Source organism: Falco punctatus (genome assembly GCF_963210335.1).
Source record: "Falco punctatus genome assembly, chromosome: 8".
Taxonomy (NCBI): domain Eukaryota; kingdom Metazoa; phylum Chordata; class Aves; order Falconiformes; family Falconidae; genus Falco; species Falco punctatus.
Window position 1 is genome coordinate 23,121,219 of NC_137588.1, and position 20,658 is coordinate 23,141,876.

The 20,658-nt window shown below is 36.2% G+C and overlaps 1 protein-coding gene across 1 annotated transcript in view; it reads left to right on the top strand.

The window, feature by feature from the left end:
• Window positions 1-17,249, top strand: part of SLC38A11 (solute carrier family 38 member 11) — a 28,380-nt gene extending 11,131 nt beyond the window's left edge. Inside the window, exons 8-12 of the mRNA XM_080399101.1 lie at window positions 5,091-5,161; window positions 6,703-6,864; window positions 8,575-8,687; window positions 9,330-9,461; window positions 12,618-17,249. Of these exons, the coding sequence (XP_080255227.1) occupies window positions 5,091-5,161; window positions 6,703-6,864; window positions 8,575-8,687; window positions 9,330-9,461; window positions 12,618-12,863 (724 nt within the window). The 3' untranslated portion in view covers window positions 12,864-17,249. The remainder of the gene's footprint in view (window positions 1-5,090; window positions 5,162-6,702; window positions 6,865-8,574; window positions 8,688-9,329; window positions 9,462-12,617) is intronic.
• Window positions 17,250-20,658: the final 3,409 nt, after the last annotated feature.

Below are 20,658 nucleotides of genomic sequence, written 5' to 3' on the forward strand. Positions count from 1 at the left end.
GGGTTTGAGTGATTCTTGGTTTTACTTTTTAATTCTTTAGAGACTTCCATTTCTGCCTTCACACTTACTGTTTTAAAAAATGCATCTAGCAAGTTGTTAATCAGAATTTTTTTTCTCACAAACAGTCTATCAATGTCTATTTTTACTATTTGTATTTTACAGTTAGAAATAGACATATACTTTCAAGTATTAAAAACCTTCTAATATTTTGTTGATGGTATAATGCTCTGCCATCTTTTTTTTTTTCAGTAAAAATGAAGAACACTGATTATTTTCATATGGGTCACATCACAGTATTATATCAAGTAAAACAACTAAATAAATGTATTGTGAATCTTTATTAAAAGAGTAGAATTGGAGGTTTTCAAAGAGATTTTAAAAAAATCATGGTTATGAAGTTCAGTTCTCAGATCTATCGTATAGGAAAATAATTTGTACAATCCTAGATAAAGACTTGATGGGCCAGAGAGAATATTTAATCCCTACCATTGTTGCACAGCAGAATGGATTGTGTGCCTGTCATTGATGACAGCTGATTATCTAGTTTGCTCTTGGCAATTCAATGGTTTTCCATTCCAGTTCTTAACAAGTCTTTTCTTATGAATTCTTCCTATATGTGTCTCTTACTGCATTTGGTGTTGGTTGCTTCTTGGCATAACCACAGTGGATGTGGACAGCAAATTGTTCATTCTTTTTCAAATTATTGAAAAAACAACATTAAAGAGCTGTATCTTTGATCCCCTTTGGTGATCCTTTTTATAGACTAAACACACACAGTTCCTTTAGTGTTTCTTTGTCATTTCCTGTACTACTGATCATTCCCAGTGGCTGCCTTAAGTTCTCTGCAAATGAAAGTGAGATCGTGGTGCCCCAGCTGCCTGTGGTATTCACATTGAGGAGCAGAGAAGAAAGATTGATGTATCTTATATGTCCCTTTCAACTGTATCTTTTGGGGATTGCCGATGTTTGCCTCTCTCAAAAGTAGCATGACATTGTAGACATGCCTTGAGTTTGCAGTCTAAGTGAAGCACCAAGCCCTTCTCTGCATAACAGTGAGCTGGCAATTTTTCCTTTCTTTTTACTCTGTTCTCATGAAGTTGGGTGTGTGTTTGGGTTTTTTTTTTTTGCTTGTTGTTCCCCTGCCCTGTTCTCGTGAAGCCTTTTTCCCCCAGCATAACTGTAGAATTTGTCATTACAGAATTGAATACTGCTTTATTAGATGATTTCTCCATTTACCAACCAATGATTTTTCTATTTTCACCCTGTTCTCTAGCATGATTGTATGAACTGCACATTTCATACTTTCTGTTGAGGATGCTTCTTACTTTTTGTTCCATCATTCAAGTTACTGCTGAATACATTCAAAAGTGCTGGACTCAGGTCAGGTACCACTGGAATCCCATTTGGATATCTATTCGCTTTGATAATTACTCCCTGGCTAGTAATCAGCTTTTACTTACCTTCAGATTTTTCAAAGTGAAGTTTGCTTCCCTTTGAGAGGTGCAAGAAGGTTATCTGGGAATGATAAAACTGTTGTTTTACTTAAATGCAATGCATGTTCTAGTTGAAAACTCTATCTATTATTTGGACAACAGAGAATGTTATCTCTCTTAGAAACCTTCTGTGATGTGGTAGACCATCAGTGAAACAACATTATTACTATTTTTAATGATTTGATGTACTTGAAACTGTAGGCTGAAAAACAGCAATTGAAAGTCTTTGGAGTGTTGCATTTTTGTTTTATTTTTTTTTTTTTAGTTGCTTTGGGAGTGGAGCAGGTTGTCCAGGGACATTATAGGAATGTTATTTTCTTATTAGTGCTCAAGAATAAAAAAATGTATTTATGATGAGTGATTACTTGATTTAAATTATTGCCTGTTATGACAAATATGAAACTGAAGTACTTTTTTTTTTTTTTCCCCTCCAATTTTGCTTTCAATTAATATCATCCGTATGATTATTGTTGCCTGAAGGACATAATGAACCTGCAGATAAAATCTAGTATTCTGGACCCAGAGTTTTAAGATGTTGGATAAAAGTACATTTTGATGATCCATTCTTTACTTTATTTCCACCTGCTTATAGCTGGGTATTTTTCTACTGTGATCAAAACCAATGAGTTAGAATTATCTCAAACTTTGAATGTGCAGTATGTTAATATCGCATAAAATAACTTTGTGCTTCAAAGATTAAACTAACATTCACTTCTGTAAAAAGCAATATTTTACGTAGCTTATAAAATTGGATCGTTTTAATTTGGTGTTCTTTTGGAAAGAATGTCACGATGCCAGTGTCTGCATAATACATAAATCTCTAGGAAAAACTTCAAGAGCATCTGCTACACATAAATAGGATGTGAGAATTACTCAACTGGCAGCTGATCACAGGGATGAAAAACCAAGGGTTCAGGAAAATAACTTTAAAGTAGAAAGTTGATTCTTTCCTTCATATAAATAATCCAGTAGTAAGCAGAGATAAACATAATGTGTGATGAAATTAAAAAATAAAACTAAGCTACCATATATTTAAGGAACTGCTAAGTGGTTCATTAAGGAATAAAGAGGAGTTAAAACAGCTGTTACTAAGTGGGACTGACATACAGCTCTGTCTTGTCTGTGTTCCTTGACAACCAAGATGGCTTTGATTAATATAAAATTCAAGGCTGATGAGAGCATTACTCATTTTCTTTTAGTTATGTTGATTGATGTTATATTCAGCATCTATAAACTTTTTCAGTATCTTTAGATTTTTAAAGTTTAAACAAAACCTAAAAAGCTATTTTACCTTTGAATAGAAGGTCAGACATATGACTTTGCTTTCTCTCTAGAAAAAAAGCTTCTTTTTTCAGTCAGTGTTTCCTACCTGCCAGCTGGGTTGAGATCAGGGATGCATATTTCTCTTGCCCTCCTTAAAGATATTTCACTTTTGATGCACTCTGCTGTATTGTATTTGGCAGCATTTCTACATAAATGACAGAAGAGATTTTTTGATAGTACGGATCTTAAGAAATATTTTACAAGTAGAAGATATGCTTTTTAGACTGCCAGATTTGCCCATCTCTTACTCATGATCTGGATGTGAAATGCCTTTTACCCTGTTAGGGAAGCTCAATGTTTGCCTGGTTCATTTGTTCTTTTCATTTCCCCCTGTTCTTATGTAGATAAACACAAATATTTTCAAAACTTTTTAAAACTCACTAGCATGTTTATTATGCTATACTTTCCCTTAAGTATTCTGAAGACTGAGTAGAATCTTACTTTTTTAACCTCCAGGCTGTCTTCATCACTAGGCTTGATTACCTTCCTATGGAGAGTTTTTATTGTCAGTCTGTCTTGCTGTTGTCTTTCAGCTCAGACCTTTTCCTGTCCGCGATCTCCCTTAGGATGTTTTTTTCTTGTTCAATCTTTTTATTATTTTTGTTCCAAGAATCACACTTCCATTACCTCTCAGCTTTTGCTTTGTGTTACAGCTTCTACTATATATGATAGTACAGCTGTCAATAAGTGCATTTTGTATCAGAAATGTATTTCTTCTGTTCACTTCCATTGCATTTCATCTACTTCTTCTCCAGCATGAAAAAGACTTTGTGTTCATGCAGGCGTAGCCTGTTTTTGTACACTGAGCAGGGAGCAGTAAGCTGGCTGTTTTTGTCATTCATGGATATTCACAGCTGCTGCTATTCTTCTATGAGGAGCAGTTAAAATCTTCCCCTAAGAGTTGCTAAGAAGAATGTAGGTCAAACTAAACAGGGACAAGGACAAAAAAAATGAGCTTAAATTTGATGCTCAGGTTCTGTGTACTTCAAAGTTAAGCTTAGCAACTACAGTTTAAGAGCTGAAAAGGTGCTCCAAGTCTGAACTGGATATGAATTAGATACTATAAATCTGGGAGTTTTAATATGGAAAAGGAAGGATTGACTATTTGAGCTCTCAAGAAATAGTAATCTATGAGTTCTGAAAGGGGAAACAGCAATATCTTTCTGTTTTTTTCTTTTTTTCCTCCTCTATGGAAGGAGTTTAAACGTTTGGAAGTAATGGAACCTAGCATAGCATATACCACTACAGCTGTCAAAACGGGCTAGTTATCACCAGATAGAGGGAGAGACAAAGCTGACATTTAGAACTTCACAGAACTGGCGTGCGTGCCACACTACTTTCTAGGGCAGTAGGAAAATAGCAGCTAAGGCCTCAGGTGGCAGCAGCTTTCCCTCTAAATAAAAACAGAAACTTAGGAGCAGCCAACTTTTTGTGAATAGGTTTCTCTGTACTGTTCTTTGTCTGTGCTTCAATATTGCAAAAAAAACATTGAACTGGCTTATGAATTTCATTTCATAGTTTTAGCAACTTGTAGTTCTGGAAAAAGCTGTTTTGTGTCCTTCTCCTTTCCTTTATTTTGGCTCTTTATTCAGAGAGGAAGTTTATGCATCAAATGGTTTTTTAACGAAGTTTGCTGACTGTTTTCTGTGGGCCTCCTCTAAGAATTACAATTACCTGAGGTCCAAAATTGTGTGCATATCTTAGAGGAGCAGATGTGGGGGATGTTACACTTGTGCCTGATTATAAAAGTCTCCATATACTGTCTTACACTTTATCACTTCTTTGGGAACTAACAGAATCCCTTTACTATGAGGAATAGGTGGGACAGGTGTAAAGAAAGGCAAACTGCCTCACTTAATTCGTAGCCTATGAAAAAAGTATCTCTAGACTGCATGGATCACATGTGTAAGCTCAAAGGAAGAAACTGCCTCTAGTCAGAAGAGATTTTGGGTTGAGATAACCTTAGTCAGAATCAGTAACAGCTTTTACCTTCCTTGTTGCTGTTTCTTGGTATATGACTTGAAGAGTTTATTTACAAAACTGAAACAGACTGACATTTTTAGCTGTAAAAACTGATTGCAGAAATACTTAAACAAGGGGGGTGAGAAGGGTATCTCCCTAGTTTCATCTTATTGTTGATGAACACTGTGGCCTACTTCAGAGAGTTCTGGAGATCTGACTGGCAGTCCTGTATTACGGCATAGTATTTTAGGTTATTTTTAATAACTGATACTTGAAAAGAGGATAATCTATTAAAACAAATGTCTGTTTTAGACCCAAATCAGAAAATGCATGGATATTTGCAAAATCAAATGCAGTACAAGCTGTTGGGGTGATGTCATTCGGTAAGTAATTTTTTTGGTATTTTTAATACTCGGATCAACTGTAAGAAATTACTTTATATAATATATTGGACCTACAAGTTACATATTTTCAATTGTAATTTTTTATATTAATGTTAAGCTGTTTCAGAAAAAAAATGAAGTTGAGTTTGAGTCATTTACATTAATTTATTGACCATCCTGCCCTAGAGGCTGTTGCCACCGTAGCAGACAGCGGTGTGACATGTGAATCCAGGTCGTCTTAAAACACTTACACCAATAGGGTTAGTCTAATTGATAAACTGAGGAGGCTGTGATCATTCTGCGTTCTCTTGGATAACCTTTAACAGAAAAATCTTTGACTGCAATGTATATGTTCACTAGAGAGTGCCTGTTGCTTCCCATTTCTCACAGTGAACCATTCGAGTCTCATCTTGCCTCCACTACCATAGAATCATTTAGGTTGGAAAAGACCTGTAAGATCACCAAGTCCAACCATTAACCCAGGACTGCCAAGTCCTCCACTGAACCGTGTCCCTAAGTACCGCATCTACATGTTTTCAGATACCTCCAGGGATGGTGATTCCACCACTTCCCTGGGCAGCCTGTTCCAATGCTTGACAACCCTTTCAGTGAAGAAATGTTTCCTTATATCCAATCTAAACCTCCGCTGGTGCAACTTGAGGCCATTGCCTCTTGTCCAGTGGCTTGTTATGTGGGAGAAGAGACTGACCCCCACCTGCCTACAGCCTCCTCTCAGGCAGTTGCAGAGAGCAATAAGGTCCCCCCTGAGCCTTCTTTTCTCCAGGCTGAACAACCCCGGTACTCTCAGCCGCTCCTCATAAAGCTTTTTCTTTGGACCCTTTGCCAGCTTCGTTGCCCTTATCTCAACACGCTCCAGCACCTCAATATCTGTCTTGCAGTGAGAAGCCTAAAAATGAACACAGTGTTTGAGGTGCAGCCTCACCAGTGCCGAGTACAGGGGGACAATCACTTCCCTTGTCCCACTGGCCACACTGTTTTGGATACAAGCCAGGATGCTCTTGGCCTTCTTGGTCACCTGGGCACACTCATTCTAAAATATGTTCTTGCCTGCAGGATCTGGTATATTCTTGTTATTGCTGTGACGATCTAAGGCCTCCTAATGCTTGCTGCTGCCTAAAATGGATGTCATAGGATGTCTGAAAGTAGCAAATGGCTCTGGAGTTTTTTGGGAAAAAAATAATAATAAAAAAATAATCTCAGAACTGCTGTTGTGTTCTTAAGAAATAGAAGAGCAGGAAGAGAAAACAGGTGGGACAGAGGTGTGGAAGGTGAGAAATGGTGTGGCATTGTAAGGTAGTCAAAATCATCCTAGGATGAGTATAAACCTTCATCAAATCCAATAACTAAGCAAAAATTGAAGCCATTTATCATTGCACTCATTCGGGGTTAGTTTGTGTTTAATGAGTGGATTCAAACTGTGCTGTATCTCTCCTGCCTTGGAATACGTATTCTGTAAATGCATTTTATATGCTTATATGCATGAATTCATACATCTGCTTTAACTGTCATGTGTGTTTCAGCATTCATCTGCAACCATAACAGCTTTTTAATATATGGGTCTCTGGAAGAACCCACATTAAAGAACTGGTCTCAAGTCACACATGTGTCTGTCTCACTTGCTGTTATTATCAGCGTTGTGTTTGCTGCATGTGGATATATGACTTTTACAGGATACACAGAAGGTAAACTGCTTGACCCCTCAATTTTGGTGCTTGCTGTAATCCTTACATTTCTACTTTTCTGTCTGACTTTTGTTGTTAATTAGTGACTCTAAAAATACCAAAATCATATTATGTTTGGACAAAAATAGTTAAGATATTTTTTATAGTTACCTAACAACCAAAACGGGGTACAAAGATGTCAACAAAATGTTAATAGGTGTCAGAGTCCCAAGTGTAAGCCTCACCAGTGAAAGTCCCCTTTGAATACTTCCATAATTAAAATACTTCTGAGGACTAAATATCCATAATTTAGCCACATGGTCCACTAGGAGAGAGCAGTAAGAACAAAAATTGCCTTGATTTTTCTGCAGGGTGCCTGGCATGTATTTCTGTACATTCTTTTTTATCTTTTCCTGTCTGTGCTAACACAGTATCCTAGCTCTGACTTAGAGGTGTTTCCTATCTTTACAACAGCTTTTCTGCTTTAACTAATCCTACTGTCACCTCTGTGGGTATATGAATATACATATGTGTATAAAAATATATAATCAATGTTACATCATACTATTTAACATCATTTTGTTGAAGTGGAAAAGGTGCATAAAAGAACGAGGCATAGATTTGGTTAGTGCATTAGCTTCTTCAGGAAAAATACACATTTCATAAACAAGCAGATTTTCTGTTATTTAATAGTTCTGTTCCAATAGGAGAAGGCTTCCAGGCTTCTTCCTTTCCTGATGCGCAGCAGGATGTGGTTGAGAACAGAGGAACTGTAGGATGGGTGTTACTGCTTGATCTGGCCTCTTCCTGCCTCCAGTGCTCTTTATGCAGAATAAGTCACTGACCTAGGTGCAACTGTAGGTAGACCAAGTGCAAACTGGCTGAGATATTTCAACTATAGAAAGGTCTGACTACAGCTATCCCTCAGTGTATGACTACTGGAAGCAGGGTCTATCTTACCTTCTTTCTCCCTGTCAAAATTTTTTGCTTGCTTTCTCTGAAGTACACCATAATTGCTTCTTCAGTGCCATAGTCATCCTGAAAGTAGTAAATCATAAGACAGTATAGTAAATTAGTAGAAAAGATCTGATCGCTGTCTTGTAGTGTCTTCTTGTGCCTCAGAGATCATTATTCCAGATTCTTTGTGGTAAAGGCTAAGCAAGATGATAATTAGAATTCTCTACCAATGCTTTTGTTGTTAGAGGTAAGAAGATTTGCTAGGTAACAATCTGTAAGCTTTTAATGGGCTTTCAGGGTCAGAATATTTGAAATTCTCCGCTGCAGCTTACCAGCTATGATTCGATACTATCAGTGAAATGCAGTTCTGCAGAGGAATACCCTGGTCTTCCTTGTGTAATTGTTGTTGTTCTTAGGAATTACATTTATAAAGGAAATAGATCTTTTACATGTAAGCTTTCTTTCTGAATCTGTCACATTTATTTCAACAAACACCAGCATCTCATAAAAATCTGTGCTAAGGGGAAGGTAACAGATGACAAACTAATGTCTATATATTAAAATATTTTTTTTTAAAGATAAACACTACTTGAAATAAAACCACTGCTAGTAGCAGGATAAAGCTAGATGTAATTTTTGACTGTAACTACAGTTTCCTGATATATGTCAGGAGAGGGATCAGAAACTCTCGATTACTCCAGTAAATTATCCTTCAGTTTGTAAACAGTCAAATGACATGAAGTTCAAACTAATTGATATTTTGCTGTGCCTCAGGAGATATATTTGAAAACTACTGTAGAGATGACAACCTTGCTACATTTGGAAGGTTTTGTTATGGAGTTACTGTAATTCTCACCTTCCCCCTTGAATGTTTTGTGACTAGAGAGGTAAGTATTACATTCTCCCTTTAACAATGTTGATATATATTAATAATTTTCTCACATTATTAATATATACTGTAGCTGAAGTAAATGGTTGATCTGTAGTAAACATCAGCATATCCTACCCTGCTACATGCAATACTTGTAATGTTTAGACTCTGGCAACATACACTGTATTACATTTATCATAACATTATCCAATATTATGTTAATAATTAATAATGTCAGGGATGCTTAAAATTCCAAGTTTTGCTTAAATGCCACTGTTGGTTTTATGTTGAGAATAACTGAAAATAGCATATTTATCATGCTTACTAGTTTTGCTTTTTAAAGTATCTCCATCTAGGAGATCCATCTGTTCAGTAAATAACTTGTAATCGGCTTTTATTTTGTAGTGGACAAATGAGAAGAAAGTAAGCATACCCTAAATTCTGCAGGTGTAACTAAGTCAGTTTTGCAAGTGTTCTGCAATTTTAGTAATGCTTTTTGTTAATTATTTTTGGAAGTGGGTAAAGATGCATTCTTGAAGCAAGAGAGGTAAAGTTCAGCATACTCTCATCCATTCTTTTAGTTTGTGAATGACTTAGAATAAGCTGTTTGTTAACATACAGAGCAAAATCAAGTTTTAAAATTGTGGTTCTGTTTCAGGTGATTGCCAATGTGTTTTTCCATGGGAACCTCTCAACAGTTTTCCATGTTGTTGTGACAGTAGTTATCATTGCTGTGGCGACTGGTGTATCATTAGTATATGAATGCCTTGGAATAGTTTTAGAGCTGAATGTAAGTGAACCTGTATACTCTTTTATTTAATAAATCACTTTTTTTGTAAAACAGAACTCTGAAAAATTCACAGCTCTATTGAAAATCTTACATAATTCAACAGAGTAATCAGTGGAAATGTTAGTAGGGAAAAAAAGGGATTATTCACTGTTTCAAAATCGGATAACTAAAAGAAAGGAAGTTTAGGAGGTAAAGTCCCTGTGGTTGGGGAGGGCTTTTAGAACAGTTCTGGAGATTTGGCAAGTGGCTATGACTTACCAAATGTATTAAAACTGCAGTGGAAATCACTAAAATATTCATCCTTTCTGTACTGTAGGACTGAATCTGGCATTTCTTTTTCTACTCCCCGCTTCTGATGAAGGTGGCACTTTAATAAACACTGGGGCAGATCCTAATGACTGCCTTGTGCCAAAGGGGCAAAAAATAGGCAGGGGGAAGAAAGAACAAACTAGTAGTAGTGAGACCACAGAGATAGTAACTGGAATTTTTCCCTGCTTTGGACATAACAGGGAGCAAAACTAAGTAATTTCATAACCTGAGTGTATGATTTTTAGGAGGAGACTGCTTTGTTTGCCAGTAAATATTTCTGTGTCTGGTATTGCTTCATAGCAGAGATGGAGCTTACCAGGCAGACCACACAAGGCACTCGCTGCTTTGGACCAGTTTTAACACATTTATGTAGCTTTTTTTGGTTGGCTGGAATCGCCACGTGGTCTACTTGAGTCCTAGGCTGCTAGTTAGCAAAGCAGGCTTACCAGATGAAGTCAGTGGATTTTCACACAGAAAGTATATTTAATGTGAGGAAATGTTAACAAAAATAATAATCCAATCCACATTTATTATAAACATTGTCTTAACAATTTACCTTCCATTTCAAGTCAGCTATTTTTGATAAATAGAGAATGTGTAGAAATATACTCCAGGATATAAAAGTTAGAAGGTGGAGAAAGTTTTTTAAGGGCAGTCTTTGCTTCTTTATAGAAATATTTTAGAATTGCCTCCTTATATCCCTGTCCATGCATTCACTGACAGTTTTGAGCCATATATTATATGCTTACTGATGGAACAAAATGGAATGAGTTGGTCCTTATGCTATGTGATACAGGGACTTGCATGCACATTATGATACATGTATGCTGTTTTGATCTGCAGTACAGCTTACCTGTTAACTGAGCAGTAATGAGTGATTTTATAGCAGTGATTTAGTAGGTCATGCTTGCACTAATGTTATAGAACAGGTCTGAATATTCAGATAAGCTATCCAATTACCCTCTATTTAAAATAATTACCTACATAGTTTCTTCTAAGTTAATCCTTTTCAAATTATAACTGGCTGAAAATAAACAATATCCCTATTAGTTTGGTCAGGATGCATGTTTCGATTAAAATTTTTGCCACCTTCTTGGCATCTGTTGGCAACTTTTTTTCCCCATCTTTTTTTCCCCTCTGTTTTACATTACAAGTGCAGAAAATTCACATGTGTATATACATATACCCATAAAAGTATTTAAATGTGTGCACACATACACACATGCCTATTCTGGCCAAATGTCTGAATACTGGTATAATTGACCTAATTAACCATGTATGCCCATATATGTCTAAATACATATATGTGTTTTACATCTATTATGTTATAATATGTTAAGAATAAATTTACACTAGAGAACTGCCAGTGAGTCTTTCTAGCATTAATAAGTTATGTGTGATTCCTATTTGGAATTGAATTGTTTTAAAATAATCACTCAAAAACACACATTCCATCCTTACAATATTTTTACCCAGAGATGCCTAAGCAATTGCTCAATAATCAAGCTGATAGCTTGAGCTTGATTCAGTTGCAAATAGAAGTTGCTAGCCAGACATTTCAGTGGGTAGCTCCTTTCTTGTGGGGTTGTTTTTATTCCTTTTTAAAAGAGAATTTGACAATACAGCTGTACGTGTTTATTGTACGTAATTGTTGCACTCAGAAGGATTGTTCAGTTTCGATATCCATCAGTAGAGAAAAATGAATAGGCAGAGTCTTTACACATGAAAGAAAGATTATCTGTGTCTCAGCAGGCTTTCTGTCCAGCAGAAGAGCTGCCTTTTGGCTCTTTACCAAGGTGGCATTTGCTGCTGTTTCATTGACTCGCTTACATTTTCATTGCTTTCTCATTTTTTAAACAAAGCACAAGCCATTGTGTTTGCCCTGTGGCAATTCCCCAGGGAAACTGTTCAGTCATAGGGGAATCAAGGGTCCATGGATTTTGCTGTGCTATTCTTTTACTGGGTTCCTAGTTTGTGTTGCTTCACATACTTAAGAGTTTTGTTTTTTATGAAGAAGATACTTCGTGCATGTACCTATTTTTGATGTCTGTACTGATCACTGTTAGGCTGTTTGCACAAACAATAATGCAAAGAGATTCAGTAAGCTGGATTTTACCTCACCATAATTAAGTTGAAACATAGTGTTTTTTAAGTATGTGACAAAGTAAACATTCAAAATTTCTGCATAAAAATGCTCTCCTTTGGTGTGTAACTCATATGTTAATCTGCAGTGGCTTTACTGTAAAAAGCATTTAAGCAGGTGCTTTTTATCTGACCCTGTCTATAAGAGTGTTTAAAGAGGAGCTGAATCTTTAGTAGGAAGGGAAGTTCTACTCTCAAAGGGAGCTTTGCTTTTATAGGGAACTCAACCTAAATCAGGTCGTAAATGTAGAAATTGATCAGAATTCTTTGAATTGCTATACAATGTTTCCACTTTCGTAAGGCAGTATTAGATCTAGACTCCTACATGGAATGATTTTAAATATTTTAGGTCAGTTACAGTATTGCAGAACTATTGTGTTTGGGCTGTTACTGTACTTCTGAAGCTGTGAAACTTCCGGTAATCAGATGTAATAGTACTTGCAATTTAAAATACTATTCTGTATCAGCAAAGCAAAAGCATTTAAATAAATCTGAATTATTTCAAGTAGTTTTACAGATATTTTTGCAAGTTATTTGTGACTTTGAAAAAATTTTCCATATAGCAGCACTGGAATAGGCCTCTATTCTCTGGCTTTACTGTTGCATCAATCTAACCACAACCATTTAAAAATTTAGGTTTTTGTTCTTCACATCTAAATATACATGCTTATGAGGGTTTTTTCTATTGTTGTTTCCCACACACAGGGAGTTCTGAGTGCTACCCCACTTGTTTTTATCATCCCAACAGCGTGTTATCTAAGGCTGTCCAAAGAGCGATGGAACCATTCAGATAACCTCATATCCTGCCTGATTCTTGCTGTCGGTGTGCTAGTGATGACAGTTGGGTTTGTTTTGACTATCTTGCATCCCCAGGAATGTAGCCATGGAAAAGAAATGTTCTACTGCTTTCCTAGTAACAATTCTTTTCAAAACAGTACGCTTCCACCATAGGTAGCACACCAATCTCCAGACTAGATCAGGTACATCTCACAGCAAGCCATACATGCCAGTTTAAAGGAGAGTGGGAAAAGAGCTTTTGTGTTTTGACATGCACTAAGAATTTAAAAATGTGTAACTGTATTTACATACTTGGTTTTATGCTGCCATCCTTTTCTAGATAAGACTTAAGTTTTAGCTGTTTCAACAAAAAACGGTGCTGTTCAGTAGACGTTACTTGAATCACTTGCAAACCGATAAAAAAAGGCTGCATATTTTTTAACTTAGTCTGCAATGCTGTTTAAAGGTTATAAAAGAAATGTTTGGGAATGTAAACATCTCCCATGTTTTATTGTTGTAATTTAAGAAATTATAAAAATAATAACACCTTAATGTGTATTTATTAACATACTATAGTATGAGGACGTTTTTTAAGTCCTGAAAAAAAGTATGTATGGATCTCTGTGTATTAAATTTCTGCTGTTAAATTGAAAGACCCTCTATTAATTCTCTCTTTGATTTTGCAATAACTGCCCCTTAGTGCTGAAAGCACCCCTTGTACTTGCTTTGGAGTAAAGGGTAATTTTGTATTCTGACTGAACTGTAGCTGATACAATTCAACTGTAACTGTTACAATTGGTGATCTTCTATTTAAAAGTTACTGCATCAATCAATCAATGCAGGTGAATTTAAAAAGATTTAAGTAAACAGTCTTTGCAAAAATTTCAAGATTGACAGAGAAGAAAATTACGTGTGTAACAAACACAGCTTTTGATTCTTAAATGTATAACCCTATCTATTATTTCTGAAACTGAATTGAAACATTGTTATATGTCAGGCATGTGCAGGTTGAACAAATTCTGTAAGAAAACATTCTAAACTTAGTTATCATTCTAGTCCTCTGCTTCTTTTCAATATATGGCTATTGATTTTGTCATGGTTTGTTAAATTTTGGTAATTTCTGTTCTTAAAAATTAATTTAACATTAAGGATTCATGTATATGTATGTATGTGTCTATATAAGTACATACATCCATATGTATATATAAAAACACACACACACATGTATACCTATAGAATATGAGTAATTTGAAGTTGAGAGTGAGTTATATAAGTATCTTCTGTATTAGTTCTGGAATTTTGAAAAAAATTTATTATGGGATCTAACCGTGTAATTTGAGTTCATTTTTGCATTATTGTGATTGTTGTGATTCCTTTTGCCAACCTTTCCTCAACTACTAGATGTGTAATGCTACTCCATTTTTATGCTGCTAAATGGGGTGGTGATGGTTTTTGTCTTCATTTCATCCTGCATGGCAAAGCTATTTCATTCATGACTTCTAGCTAAAAAGATCTTTAAGCAATGGTCACTAGATGGTGACAATACTTATAAGAGTAATACAGTTTTTAAAAGCAGTGCTTTCATACCAGAAGTTTGAAGTATTGTTGGATTTTGAGGTGGTGGGGTTTTTTTGTTTGTCTCATTTTTAACTTGTACAGCTATTAGAGAGAGTTGGGAGTGTTATTCTGCTTTAATGTTTCATTCAGGGACAGGACTTCATGGAATCTGGGCAGAGGGAGGACAGCAATGTTCCTTCCACAAGCACTTCCTGGGAGGGTTTTCACATCAAAAGCTGGCAGTGTGAGTCACTTTCTTCCAAGTTCCTCTCTCCGGCTAAGAAGGCATTTCAGGACACCAGATGTAAAATTACCGTTCTTACAGGAACTAAGCAGTTTCTGACTCTATAGAGCAGTGTGCTGCTTACCAATCACATACTTCTGTGCATTGACAAACTATGTCCTGAAAGTCTGTCAGATGAGCAAACCCCATGTACTACTGTAGACTCCCTAGACAATTTTCCTTCCTCCTCAAGTTTCTCTATGGAGGGAGGGCAGAGTGGCTCAGGTTTGCTAAATGACCATAATACTATGTATTTTTCACGCACAAAATCTTCATATCTCATATTGCACACATTATCTGGAGCCAATAACAGAAGGATATTTATCTGTTTAGTAGATAAACTATCTAGTATGTGTAACTCAGGAGCAAACAAAACTTAAATGTAGTGTGAGGGTTTATTTGAACTGTTTGGTATGAACACTGATTAAAAGTTGGGGAAAAAGACAAAAAAAATGGCAGACTAAACAAATGTATTGTGAGTGTAAAACATGAGATTGAACACATTCCCATAGCAGGGAGGGAGGGAGAAATCAAGAAACAAACATAATGCACATAAGGCTTATATTTGTGTAGTAGTTCTGTTAAATGGAGGTCTAATTTTAAAAACCAAATGAGTTTCAGCCTAGAAACCGTGTTGCAACATTTGTTGTTTGGATATATTTTTTTTTTTTTAGAATTGACATAAATTCTACAAAGTAAAGGATTTGAATTCAGGCCAGTGAAGGAAATAAGTAGAAGCTTTCGAGTTTCTGTCGTTCAGTACTATTGGAGATGAGATTCAGGTATGTGCTTAGGATAAATTCAATATATGACTCAAAACTCTTCATGGAGAGAAATTAGATTGATTACTCCTCTTTCTGCTTATTTTTCTGTTCATTCCTAGTTAAATGTTGATTTTTACCATATGGAAAAGCTATAGTTGCTGTATAGAATTCCAAAATTACATGCAGCAGGCATTCAAGAAAACTTCAGGAAGGTCTGAACTTTCACATGTCGTTTCCTAAAGGACACAATGGCCACAAAACACTGGAAATTCCCAGTAAAATTCATGGACTTACTGAATTCATGCAAGTACTGAAGTAATGCTCTGAAGACAGAAAGAAAATTAGAAACTAAGTGAAAATTTCTATTAAACGCTGTAGGAATAAATTACAGATGTTATTCTGCAAAACCTGCATTCAGTCGGATCATGCAAATTAGCTCTTAGTGGGAAGCTTATGTCTGCCACAAGCAGTACGCTTTGGCAGACTTAGCTGTAGTAGATAGAAAGCTCTGTACTGAAAAATTTCCCCACAGCCTGCTCCAGTTACCTCCTATTTTCCTTTGACTATTCAGCAGTGTCCTTTGTCTTGATGGGAACAGAAAAACTGACAGGGGTGATCTTATTGTCTTGCCAAGACTGACTGACTTGAGATTTCGTGGTGGTATGTTGTACACACTTCTCATGACTTTTGTTTCTGGAGGCAGGGGGTATCTTTTTTTTTTTTTTTTTTCCCTCTGCCTTCATATAGGGCTTAGTACAGTGGCTTCTGATTGATGACAGGGGCTCCTAGATGCTGTAGTAATGTAAGCAGTAGTTATACTTCGGCAAATATTGTGCTGTTTCTTTATCGTTATATTTTGTCGCTGTCATGAATGAGTAACATAAATATCACTGGGTGACAGAGGGTCCCTTTGCTTATATTTTTGGTTTGAGTATTTTTTTGGGGAAAAAGGGCTTAAAAGATGTCTCCATACTTGGTTCACTGCATTTTTGTGGCTTGGTTCAAATATTTTTTTAGGGAAAAAGGCTTAGAAGATGTCTCCATCCTTGGTTCATTGCATTTTGTGGCTATTCTGAAAAGGATACAGGTGTCAAATACCTTATTTATGTAGCCACAGTGGTTTTGTACTGCTGCATGAGAACTCTTGTGAAAAAGCAGTACCCTGCCTATTATACAAAGTATGTTCAAATGCAGGGCAGTCCTGGCCCTCTTGGAACACCAATTAGCTCATCAAAGGAGGCACCGCTGGAGTCATGTGACATTTGATGAAGTGACAGTTTCAGGCTCTTTTCTATCATATTGCAAGAGATATGTTAGCTGAGAAGAGGCAAATACAAATGTCTTCCGGCACTGTTTAACTGAAGAAGGCACTTGACTAGGCACTAGCATTAAAAAAAAAAAAAAACCAAACCAAACCAAAACCAAAACCCTAGAAGAAAGATGATAAAACATGTAGCATATTTAAACAGTGTTCAGGTCACACAAATTCACTTCTCATTTGCTCCTTCTCTTTCCATCTTTTCTCTGGCTAATTTTTTCACAGAGAGAACTGTCTGTCTTTTGAATCAGGTCCTTTTATATTCCCAGCTCAGTGCTCTGATGCGTGAAGCATAAAGTCTTTTCCATTTATTTTTCTTTACTTTAGCATTCTTGGTATTGGCCTACTACAGAATAATAGATATCTTAAAATAACATGAGTTTTCACAGAGGATTACTACCTTCCCAGGAATCTGTCTTCCACAGAAGAGATAAATCCCTAAAATTAAATTTTGAAGCAGGTAAGATATAAGACAATATCATAACACAGTGTTTTACAGCATTTTAAATTAGTAGCATGCTGTATGCTGACACCAAACATTTGCAACAGTGTTAGTCTGCCTGCAGTGTGAGACAAATGATGCTCTTAGACTCTGTTCGTAAATTTAACAGCATATATTAAATCTGTTCCTATCTAATGACTGGGCAGTGAGGTGAAGAAAAAAAGTAGATTTTTCTTCCAATAAGAGAGTAATTTTTAAGCTATACAAGAAGATTATAGTATAGCCCATTCTGTGCAGAAATCTGATTATGAAAGAATAGTTCATAACGTGCTGGTCTTTCCAGAGACTTCATAAACTGTCATGAAGCCTGCCTGGAGAGGTGGGACAGGTATGAAGTTACCCAGTTATCATAGGATAATTGACACTTTCAGTCTTTCAGAAATCAGATGTAATTTAATCCAAGTTTTATAAAAGAAGGGTAGGCCTCAATGGTGAAATGCAAATAAATAATTGGTGGCATATCAAGTCATTGCTGATAGGCTCTGTTGTACTTGTCCCAACTGTGGGAAAAGCGTGTGGATGCAGTGGTCTTAAACCAGCACGCTGGGCAAAGGAAGTGGAGCGAGACCCTAGAGGGGTGAAACACAGCCAATTTTCTTGATTTAGGCTTAGCTACAAAAGCAGTGGGAATCAATGGCATTATACATGTTTCTTCCTCGTAATATCTCCCTTCAGCCCTGTGTTCCCAGTCTATTCATTAGGTGTTTACAGGGTACTGTAATAGGAAAAAAACATGAGAATGAATGAGCTGGATCAGTGTTCTGACTTTGTAGGTAGAGAGGTGAGAGTGTGAGAAACTTTAACAAAGGGAATGGTGTAGCTGTTGATCCTGCAGATCTGCAGGTGCACTGAAAACCTGTGCCGTTATACTTCAAGACGTTATTAACCAAACGAGATCCTATTTAATGTCTTGTATTTGCAAAATACAAATAACGTGGCACAGGAAGCTTGTTATTTTAAATTAGGAACTGATACTTTTACCTGCTTCCTGCAAATATCCAATCTTTTATTGCCCAGGGGTACCAACAGTGAAGCTACTAACAATTCTGCTTGCTGTAAACAAACTCAAGATTTTGGAATTGATTTAGTCACCTGTCTACTCTGAAGTCCACTACAACTATTGACTAAAACGTCAGGGAAATGCAGAAAGATGCAAGGAAACTTGAAACTAAGTCTTTCACAACAGCATCTGTTATTAAATGTCAGCTGCTCCAGGAAATCAATATAGGCATTTAAAATTCAAGTCTTCTTTAATAGATGGAAATACTGTTTCCTCTAATACACACGTAACTCAATCTGTAACAGTAAAGAACTTTGGACTTCTTAGAGCAGAATTAGCTCTAAAAGATTCTCGAAGTTCTGTTGCATGCTACTTTGTATTATTGATAGCTGGTAGTCTGTTCCCACCTTCTTTCATTAGGATGTGGTTCTTCCTCAGATGGATGTTCTATTGTAATTTTTTCCTTGTAAGGCTGTGAAACTTGTAGGGGGCTTCCAAGAGGGCTTGTATCTTGGAACTAAAGCAGGATGTAACAAGAAAAACATCCTGAAACTTTAGTAGGGCATCAAAAGAGAAGCCTTCTAGAAAGGAGGAAGGAACTTGGGTTAAAAATTTGCAAATACTCCCAACTGATGGTTAATGCTTTCAAAACTAGAGCCAAAAAATCTCCAACATTGTGCTTGCTGTGCTATACTTAGATGTAAGCTGGGACCTCACTTGAAACTCGTTTGTAATATTAGTATTTAAAAAATGTGAACTGCATTTCATTGGATTGTATTTTTAAATTGTTGAGATAAGAATGTTTTACAAGTAATTATTATGAGTTTTAGTAACCTGTGCAACAGCTTCTAGCCATTTCCTGTAAGTAGGATGGTGCCAGTGTGGAATTATAACGTAACAGAGCCCATGCATTAGGATGTCACTGGGTGCTAGACAGAGTATCACGGGACTGGTGCAGGTTTATGAAGAGTATCAGTGTGACCCAAGAGAAAGGGGTTCTTAGTGTGAAAAGACGATGTGAGCTAGATAATACCAGGCAACAAGATAAACTGTTGTGTTAAAATTGGTAGCTAACTTCTCTATCCAACAATGATAAATAAAAAATTGTTTATATATTCTCATCGTCATATACCTTCCCCTTTTAGAAAACAGAAAAGAGCACAAAACAAACCTTTAAACTGCTGTTTTGCAAATGCAAAAATAATGTCTTAATTACAATGGTAAAGGAATTGCAGAAACATTTCTAGCTATGTTATTCCAGAATCTTCACTTTTAGACTAACTCTGCTATCAGTATTCTTGTAATTTAAACTCTGTATCAATGCCCTTGGGATTCTTGCAAATTACTAATGGGTGTTAAGAATTCATTGCATTTTCTTTCTTCAGAATGATCTTGATCCAGACTAACAACTTGGATTTTTTTTTCTCCTGCATGAAGTATTAGTATTCCTTGAATTATTAAGCATGTTTCAATTCTGGAAAGACCCCATTCATGAACAGTAGCCTTCTGCATGCTCTTTTACTTGGATTTATTTTTTTGTGAGCCTCCACAAGGCTCCAAAGTCTCAATCCTGAACATACATGGTTAACTAAAAATGCAGAAGCAGCCCTACTTACTTCAACGTGAAAAAAAAAAAAAATATTTAAGTGTTCGTTGGATTATTGTAGGAATCAAGCTTTTACTGACAGCAGTCTACTGTGAAATATTGACCATTACACAGAATATATCCAGATTGACTACAATATTCTGGGCAGTAGACAAAGCAATTGTGGAGTGTGAATAAATGACTAATTCAATTGATAATTTTTAGTGACTATTCAGTGATTCAATACTCTAATTAAATAACTGCTCACAGTATCAATGAGGCAGCATTCTATATCTAGGCCTTGCAGGTTGTACCTTCAGTTTGAAGCTAAAACTAATCTTTATCTAAATTATTTGATAAGAAAAAAATATTTTAGTTCATATTTAGTGTTTGTGGTATTTAAGTATATTTGTTAGAAGCATGGGAAGTACATGGCAAAATTCAAATGCTGTCTTCTAAACTGTACGTTACAAGGCAATGCAAACCAGAAGTAAATTGTCTTTAACAGAAAACCAGTACAGACTTCTTATATTACAAAATATTGTGGTAAGTGCACATTAAGCAAATATTTATTTAGTGTTCTAGAGAGAAGGAGAAAAGAATAAGACTCCAGATTTGTTAATAGTTAACTCTACCAGAGCCCGGGCTCCTAACATGGTACCTTCCTAGAGGAAATGTTAGGTCTTTCTGGAATAGAGTAAGGAGAAAGACACAAAAAGCAGATGGCACTGCATTGCTAGGAGCAAGAGGGGAGCAAGGGTGAGGTTCTGTCTATGTAGATTTCTCTACAAGTCTTTCCAATAGTATCTGAGAATCTGCAAGAAATAAAAGATGGCAGTGATATCTCTCCTTTCCTTGCTGACAAGAGCTGTGGTAGCGGTGACATATGGTATGCTAAGACGAAAACAGTGGCCAAGTTGCTTTCATTTTCAGTGTACTTTAGAAACCTTTTCAGCTTAA